This window comes from Fukomys damarensis, unplaced genomic scaffold (assembly GCF_012274545.1).
Source record: "Fukomys damarensis isolate Sample0158 unplaced genomic scaffold, DMR_v1.0_HiC HiC_scaffold_19, whole genome shotgun sequence".
Classification (NCBI taxonomy): domain Eukaryota; kingdom Metazoa; phylum Chordata; class Mammalia; order Rodentia; family Bathyergidae; genus Fukomys; species Fukomys damarensis.
In genome coordinates, this window is record NW_022900931.1 from 34,138,493 (window position 1) to 34,147,882 (window position 9,390).

At 45.7% G+C, this 9,390-nt stretch overlaps 1 protein-coding gene across 9 annotated transcripts in view; it reads left to right on the top strand.

Moving 5' to 3' along the window:
* The first annotated feature begins 7,555 nt into the window (after positions 1–7,555).
* Optn (optineurin) overlaps positions 7,556–9,390 on the top strand; it is a 28,178-nt gene continuing 26,343 nt past the window's right edge. For 7 of the 9 annotated variants that reach the window (XM_010621294.3, XM_010621295.3, XM_010621297.3 and 4 more), the window contains exons 1-2: positions 7,693–7,816; positions 8,574–8,750. In XM_010621294.3, the coding sequence (XP_010619596.2) occupies positions 7,729–7,816; positions 8,574–8,750 (265 nt within the window). In that variant the 5' untranslated portion in view covers positions 7,693–7,728. The other 2 variants (XM_010621298.2, XM_010621302.3) reach the window with 2 other exon arrangements.

Below are 9,390 nucleotides of genomic sequence, written 5' to 3' on the forward strand. Positions count from 1 at the left end.
CACCGGGGGCGAGCGCGCAGCCGAGCTTGACGCCCTGGTCTGTGCACAGAGCGCAGGGCGTTTGAGGAGACCGAGGGGGACCTGCGAACAGTTGCTCTTACCCTGGGAAACATGAAAGCTGGACTCGGAGAAAATGAAACCCAGCTTCTGGCCCGGCCTCCACCCCGGGAGTACGCCGGTGTGGAAATGTGTGTCTCAGAGGCACGTAGGGGGAACTGCAGAGTGACAGCCTTGGAAAACAAGTCAGGCAGAGCCGGGGCCCAGAGCCTCTGGAGCGGCTCCAAGGCCGCGCTGTTAACCCTGGCTGCCACCTCGCTCTTTGGGGCAGGGAGAGAAGAGGTCGGAGCTGAGGCCAAGGCCAGAGATTGTCCGGAAGTGGACAGGCGACCTTTTGGTGCCGCCTGTGACAGGACTGAGATTGATTTGAGTCGACAGGGGGTTTCTCTACCGTGCCGGTTTTAGGAATTCTTTCTGTATTGTGTGCAACACCATAAAAGTAGCAATGAGCTTTTCACAACTGACCTTTGATTTGTACTGTATATTGTGTTATGGAATTTAACCACCCCATCCCAACGAAGTTCGTGACAGCTTTTTATTATGCCCTTCTGAACCCTCTTAAATGAACCTAATGGTCCCTAAACCTACTTTCCTGATTTTTTTGAGATTTGGCATGTTTAATACATTCTTTAGAAATTATGGAATAGTAAAACCAAAATCCAAGGAAAAGGAAAAATCTAAATTTAAAAAAAGTATTGTTTAAAAAATTTTCGGGTATGGTGGCACACGCCTGTAATCTCAGCACTCGGGAGGCTGAGACAGGAGGATCGCTGTGAATTCGAGACCAGCCTGGGCTACATAGTTCCAGGTCAGTCTCAACTACATAGTGAGACCCTGTCTCAAAAAAATCAGGAAAAAATTTAAAAATTTAAAACATTTTTTCAAGCCAAGTGTGGTGGCACAAGCCTGTAATCCTAGCACTCAGGAGGTTGAGGCAGAAGGATCACCATGAGTTGGAGGCTAACCCGGGCTACATAGTGAGACCCTGCCTCAAAAAACTTTTTAAAAAAGTAATAATAACATTTAAAAATTTTTTTAAATATTCATTGTTTCAACTTCATATATATGCTGATGGAGCATCGGAATGTGTTATGAAATATTCAGATGCCTTTGCAGTGATATAAAAAGCAGTTCTGATTTTTTAAAGTAAATTTTCAAAGTTGACTTCAAGTCTAAATGAATGACACAGAACTGTAGAAAACTCATGACCACACTAACTAGCGTGTGGGGATGGTCACACAGCAGCAAATGCCTTACAACCATTAGACTTGGGACAAGGATGAGGTATTAGACCTCGTCACGCTGTTTTCCTTTCATTGTAACATTTCATGGCCTGCTGTGTGCCAGTCCCTAAGTCACACGGACGGAAAGGGATGGGCCAAGAGGGTGACTGGAGCTGCAGCGAGGGCCGAGGAGGTGGAAACACGAAGCACTCTGGGTACTGGAAGAAGTAGGAACTCACTTTACGGGGGTGCTGTGTTTGAACGGGGCATCGAACCATCTCGCGGAAGTCTGCCAGGGCAGGATGGGAGCCGGACATTTCAGGGAGGGCACAAAGGAGTCCAAGGGCATAGAGGCCAGGGACGTGGAGCACTGTGCACCCTTCCGTGTGCCTTGTGTACAAGCAGTTTGTGAGAGGAGGCAGCAGTGGCAGGTGGATGAGTTGGCCACAGACCCTGAGAGGCCACATTTGTCTTGCTAGAGCTCTGTCTCGTAAGGGAACGGCTGCACCATGAAGAATAAGATGAAGACTGAGGGCAGTGGTACAGAGATGGAAAGGGCTGAAAGACCATTTAGAGGCCGTTGCAATTGCCTTAACAAATCTGTATTGAAATTTCCTCTGTAGTAATGTTCTCCGCACTGGGTTACTGCAGTAGGCCAAATAGACAAAACCCAGTTTTGTGTGGCTGTCGCCATCGCCAAAGTCCAGACAAAATAAGAAGCGCCTGAGCTCTGCATCCTGCGGTGATGAGAGGAGGTGCTGGGCTGGGAAACATTTTGGAGGTGGAAGTGACTGGCGTTGATGAACCAGTAGACTGCAGAAGAGGGAGTGGAAGAGTCAAGCTCTACTCCTAGGTTTCTACCTCGGACTGTGTTCAATCTTTTCCTCTTTTCTGCATATTAGTGACATGTAAAAGTTGAAGTAGCATTTCTAGTATATGATGGTGAGTCTCCTTTTACCCCACTAATAGGATGTATACATACTCTAAATCCTTTTTCCAGGTTAGGCACCATGGAAACCAGACAAGACCTTCTTGCACTGAGTAAGAAGTTGGTCTACTCTAGATTATCTCTGAGGCCAACTACAGAATGAGATTTATGCCCTTACCTACAAGGTCAAGTCACTTGGTCTCTGGAATTAAGAATAAGAATATATGGCCAGGTGTGGTGGTGCATGCTTGTAATCCCAGCACTTGGGAGGCTGAGGCAGGAGGATCTCCTCAAGTTCGAGGCCAGCCTGGGTTACACAGTGAGTTCAAGGCCAGCCTTATATGTTGTTAGGAATTCAGGAAGTAGATCTTGGAATAAAATCTAGAAGATTCCACCTTTTAACCTTCACCTGGCAGGTAGTAGTTCTTGGTCTTCCTCGTTGGGGAAATCCTGACAAATTCTGTGCTCAGTTAATGCTGTGTTTAATATCACCTTTACTTAGAAATGACACACTCTGGGTCTAGATCAGTTGTATTATTATGAGAAATTCTGTTATCAATATAGGGAAAAATAACTCCCAACCTGTTAGATGTCAAATGCACCAAGTTCAGGAGCTGATAACATCTAGGAATGATGTTGGGGACCAGACTAGGTCTTATTAGAAATAAAGAGTAGATCCAGGATTTTCAGGAGGGACCATGTGGGTGGCCACTTAGTCTCTTCATCTAGAGCTACTTGTAGGTAAGCGGAGCACAAAAACTGCTTGTTTAGTGTTCACTTGTCACAGGTGATTCTGTGGATTTAAATGACCAGCTGAGACAGGCTTCTAATGCAGTTCTTCAGCATGTAGAGCTTAAAGAGAAGTAGGATTATTTTGTGTGTGTGTGTTTTGTTTGTTTTTTGAGACAGGGTCTCACTATATGGTTCAGGCTGGCCTCGAAAATGGTGATCTTCCTGTCTCAGCCTCCCAAGTGCTGGGATTACGGGCATGTGCCACCATACCTGGTGGGTAGGAAACTGGGATTTTTAAGAGAAAAAAACTTGTTATCTTGCATTTTAATTTTCTCAGAACTCAGGAGCTTAGTAGGGAGTGGCTGTACCTCACCTTAGTAGCAGAAAATAGGCTGCTTGAGAAAGTTCACTGCATTTAAATTCCTCAGAACTCAGTGGCTTGTAGGAAGTGGGGTGCATCCCATTTGCCTGAGGAAGTTTGTTCTGTGTCCAAAGTCCTATTTCACTATCTGTTTATTTTAATTCTTATCAGCGTGGCTGGGCACCCAAGTCATTCTCAGGCCCTTCCTCAGCTAGCTGCATTACACATGAGCTAACTGAAGTTTTATATATTATCAGATACAACCTTGGAATAAATGGCTTTGTTCCAGTTCCTCTGACCTTGGAAGATAAATTCAAAGTGGTGCATTGTGCTACAGTTAAAAGTAGCTCAAGATGATGTTAAAAATTTGGAGAATTAAGCTTTATCTAACTGGCATTCTACTAATAGTATTGCACATGTGCGAATTGTAATGTGGTACTTCGTAATGATGCCTCAAAATTCTGAATTCTACAAAATTTCTTTTAACTTATTCATGCCAAAGTTTGCAGTTTTTAAATTTTTTTTTTGCAAGAAATTCATACATGTTACCTAGAAAAATTAGAGGAACAAGAATTTGAAGAGAAAAGCTTTCATGGTAAAACCTTGGTTTGTGAGCATAAGTCCTTCTGGAAACATGCTTGCATGTTTATGCAAGATTTATAAGACCTGAAGAGAAACCGGCGTGTATGGAAACGTGCTTGTAGTCCAAAGCTCTTGTATATCAAAGCAAATTTGCCCATCAGAAATAATGGAAACTCGGATGATTCTGTTACCGGGTAGCTCCTTCTAAAGTGGCTCACTCTCTAAACATTTCCAGGTGCTGGGTGAGTTAAGATTACCGGTTCTTCTCATCTCACACGAAGAATTCAACAAAATGATCAAAAAAGCAGGTTTATTCAAGACAGTAAAAGTGAAGAGTGAGGGGGGAAAACTGGCTCTGCTTGGGCAGAGTAAAAGGAGAAAAAGCAGTAAAAGGACACCCTGGAGAAAGCAGGGAGAGCTAGCATGCAGAAAGTCAGGACAGCAAGCTCTTCCTGGCATCTGTGACCTCCATACTCTCCGAATATTGAGGAAACCCACGAGAACTTCCACATCTGGGTCCCGAGAGGCCGAGATGGGATCCCACTCCTCAGCCTGACATCGGGTCCGGGCCAGCCTCTGCCCACGTGTCTGAGGACTTTGTAATTAACAGGCCACACCTACCCCAGCCAGTTTTGCCATGCCCTGATCTATCATTGTGTTCCACAACCCAAAAATACTCATAAAAATGGTTACAATACTGTAATGTAGTACAAAATAATAAAGAAAATACAAAATATAAAGACAAATGAATTAACCTTTGAAAACATTCGTGGCCGGTGAGAGAAAGAGCGGAGGGTTATTGTGCAGGTCAACGTTCACTATCACTAGCCGAGTCGCTGTTATCTATTAACGCTTTTCAACTTTAACAAGGAACCTATCCAGTGACACTTGCTTTTGGCTCCGTTTGAGGATTTTGCCCAAATGTGACACAGCATTGTTGTTAAACAGATTGGTCGCTCACACTGCTACAGCCTTGAATGGTGCTTTTGTACAAAAGCTTAGTTTCCCACTTTGTACACATCTCCATAATCTCGTTTGAAGTGAGGGTTTCCCTCCACCTTTGCTCCTCTGCGGATGAGACGGCCTCCATAACCTTTTGGTTGCAGAAAGAGAGAGGAAGGCGGAGGGGAAGGGGAACCAGTGGCTCAGTTGCACTCACGTGACAGTCAGTGTCACCTACTACTCAGATCCCAAAGTCTTAACAAGTTACAATGTGTTAAAAATGTTTGCTCGTTTTGTGGAACACTCGCAGAACAAGCTACTTGCAATACAAGGTTTTACTGTAGTATGTTCCATTGTTTGTGGCCTTCTAAAAATGGAACACTAGGCATAAATGGGTTAATAAAAATTTAAAAGTACTTTGCTTGCTTTTGTTGGCCATGTATGCTAATGTCATGGCATGTGAGTTGCAAAGTATTCTTTCCCAACCTTACTGGGTACCAGAATTTGCTGTAACAGGCACAGGCGTACTGTTCCTGAGCGAGTAGCATGCCCGTGAAGGTGTCGCGTGCTGAACTGAGGGGGGACCGCGACCTTCCTGGAGGTACTCTGCCCGGGACTGCCGAGGTATAAGGGTGTTCGCGTGCTTGGTGAGGCACTGATAATCGCACGGCTCTGGTGACTTCTGGAGTCCGTGCCATTGTTGACTGTGGTGTGCGTGCGCCGCTCTTGGCACAGCCCAGCTTTTCCCCAGCGCCATTGTGAAACCTGGCCGACGTGAAAAGGAAGCGCCCGTGTCACGACTGGAACCCATCGTAATTTTGGTAGAGTTGTCCCTCTAGACTCGGTAAAGGTATAGAAGGTCCAGGAGGAAGAAAGGACAAACCACCTTCCGGGCAACCTCTCTCTCCCTTTTCTTCCTTACCCTCACCTCTTCCCTTTCACTTTTTTTTCCCTTGGAAGAGCCATTAAGGAGAAATGTGTGCATATAACACACAAGACCAAACACATCCCCAGACACCTGCGAACTCTGCTGGGCTGCGGACATCGCTCGGTGACAGAGCACTAGCGTATCAGTTGTGAGGCCCTGGGTGTTATCCCTGACACCAAAAAAACAAAACACAAGAAGTCTGTTAAATACTTCAATGGCCTTTCCAGAGGGTAATGTAAATACCCAAGGAAGTTTTAGGTTGGCAGGTAAATACATATTGTAAGGACTTTATTTTTTGGCCTATTACCTGGAATTTTATTATTCCTCTGCAAAATAAAGAACACTAGTACTCAGTAAAACTCCATTTTTATGAAATGTTAACACCAATATCCTTCTGTACAAAAAAAAAAATGAATTTTATGGAAAGTGAGAAGTTGGCAGTTTATGCAGAGTTTTTGGAATGAGGAGAAAACAGTCTGTTTTCATCACCCAGTGCGAAGTGATGTGATTCTGTAAAATGGAGACACGAGAGGTTCATAACTGAGAAATATGCTTACCTGGGGTTTTCTCTCGGTCTCCAGTGTCCTCCTCACGTAACTCCTTGAGACACTGCTTTGCAGTGGCTGCTTTACAAGTCCCCGGCACTCGGCATGGAGACTGCTGTCCCTGGTGGTCATTGCCATGTGTCTGAAATCCTACAAGTTCTGGGCTCCGGAGTCCGGAGAGCCCGAGGCTCTGCCTGTTCTTGGTGTGGAAAGCGGCTCGGGGCATACAGTGAGGTGAGGAAGCAGGTAGACGTCAGCGAGAGGGCGGTCCTCAGCCTCTGTGTTCCAGGAACTGATTTCATACTCAAGGGGCTGCAACTCCCAGGGTCAACCAGGATCCACGATCCTGTGATTATAAGGAGCGGGGGATCGCTTCTCAGCCTTTTGGCTAAGATCGAGTGTAGGAGCAGAGGGGTCACTGCTCACTTCCGGACTTTTCACCTCTCCTAGGTTCCAGTGGTGTCAGTGGTGTTCTGCCTTGGCAGAGTTGTGTAGTACCATCGTAGTACATGGGGTCAAATCTGTGGGTGGGGGTTTTGGGGTTTGGTTTGGTTTTTTGAGGAAGGTTGTCTAATCCAGGCTGGCTTCAAACTCACAGTGATTCTCCTGTCTCAGATTCCTCAGTGCTAGGACTACAGTTGTGCACCACCACACCTGCTATCAAATTTGCAAACTGTTTTCTAAACTGAAATCCTCTTGCCTTGCCCTCCCATATGCCGCTCCTCCCAGCTACAGATTCCTCTCTAGATTTCTCACATTTCACTAAAATTGTATTGGAAATGGCTAGTGTAAGGTGAGGTGAGGGTCAAGCTAGGCATGGTGATGCACACACCGTAATCTGAGCACTCTGGGAGGCTGAGGCAGGAGAATTGCAAGTTCAAGGCCAGCCTGGGTACTTTAGTAACTTTGCAAGATCCTATCTCAAAATTTTTTTTTAAAAAAAGGAAGAATGTAGTTCATTAGAATGTAGTTCAGGGCCGGGGATTTAGCTCAGCAGTTCAGTGGCCTGCCTTGCAAGCACAAGGACCCAAGTTCAATCCCCAGTACCAAAAAAAAAAAAAAAAAAAAAAAAAAAAGCAATGTAGTTCAGTGCTAATGTCCTGGTTTTAATCCCCAGTATCCAGAAAAGAAGAGTTTTGTAAGGGTAAATATCTTGGGAATAATAATATGTTTCTTCAGGCATCTGGACAGTAGTCACTTTTTGCCTTGTAGAACCGGAGAGTGCGTAGTGTCAGCAGGAAGGAGTTGCTGTGACTTTGTACTGTTTTATGATTCTCTACAGCGGCCCTGGTGGAAGACATCATTTTCACAGACTGTGAAGATGAAAATGTTTGCCTAGAGCTGTGGCCAGTGATTAGAAAGGTGTTTCTGTCCGCTTCCATAGTGGGTAAGGAAGAAGCAGAGCCGAGACTCACTCATCTTACCTTTCCATGTTCATCTCAACCCCTCCAGAGTACAGTGGGGACATAAACACATCTTCAGAATACAGCAGACTGAACAGGACAGCTTCTTTCTCTGGTGTGTGCTTTGGAACACCTTACGCAGCGGTCTTGGTGCTCAGTGTTACCTTTGGTGCACTGCGGGGTTTCGGCATCGGCCTAGGCGCCTGCCTGTGCCTACATGGACTGAATGAGCCCCACCCCTGGAAGCTCAGCTTCCGCCTCGTGTGTAAAATAGCTGTGTCTTAGTGAGCAGCGACATAGGATTGTGAGGGGTAGGCACCCTGTGGTAGCAGTAACATTGAAAAAGATTGACTCGCTTTTCTGGCAACTAAAAATACGAGCAAGGGCCGGGGATTTAGCTCAGTGGTGCTGCCTGAATTTGATCCCCAGTACCCGCCCCCAGAAAATCCAGATACAAGCAATAAAACAGGGAAATGCTTAAATGACTGTATCAGGATATGATTCACATACATCGAAAGAGTAAAGAGTTTAGAATGTGAAGATCTGCATGGGAGTTTGTATAACGATGCTTCCGGCAGGCCATGGCTGTCATGTTTGTTTATGGGTCTCTTGTTCAGGGGAAGCAGAACCTTTACTGGTACATTTTAGATCTGCATAATGATAGTATTTGTCACAGGGAATTTGTACCTGTGCACCGTATATCTTCCCTCATTTTTTTCCTATTCCCCCCTTCGATCTTAATTCAAAAAAAAGAAGAAAGCAATTAGAGAGAAAGCTAACAGCTGTATTAGCCATTATTAATGGATCTGGGGGGCTGAGAGACCCATGGCAGAGGGAAGGCAGGTGTATTTTTAGTTTGTGGCTTTTCATAGGAACTGCTGCCATGTCCCGCCAAGCTTTTGGCTGCCTGCCTGAAAAGGGGGACAGCCGCCGGGAAACCACAGGGAATGGACCTCCCAGTCTGGCTCACCCCGCCCTGGACACATTCACGCCAGAGGAGCTGCTGCAGCAGATGAAAGAGCTCCTGGCTGAGAACCACCAGCTGAAAGGTGAGCAACTCCCATGCCTGGCCCATCCTGAACAAAGCCTCTTGCTCAAGGATCAAAGGTTAGCTCTTTCCCTGTTAGCTCTTTTCTCTGCTGAAGCAGCAGCCAAGGGTGGCAGCAGCTGAGAGTGGCTCCTGATAGGGCCAAAATGGTTTCTGTGTTTACTGCCAAATGCGGGTAAGAATATAAGGTTTGGGGGGCCAGAGGGGTAGCTCAGTGGTACAGCCAGCATGCTTGAGGCCCTGGATCTGATCCCCAGCTCCAGAGTAGGTAGGTGGATAGGTAGATAGATAGATGGAAAGAAAGTATTCTGTCTCAGGGAAATAGTGTAATGATATTTATGCATTTAAGAGGAAAATAGAGACTGCTACAGCTGCAGTTAGTCCTAAGTATGGCCTATTGAGAGAAAGCGTTCTGATATCTCAAGCCAGGGCTTTTGGTGGGACCTGTGTTCTAAGCAAGGAGTGGTAAGACCTTCCTCAGTCCCCTCATTCACTCACGCATGCTGGGGATTGAATCCTGGGCCTTGAACACGACGTGCAAGTGCTCTGTTACAGCCTCAGCTATCCCTGTTGTTAGTAAGGTTTTCCTGCTGAAGCCACCTAAATCCATTTTATTTTCTGGGGATTTTTTTTTTTTTTTT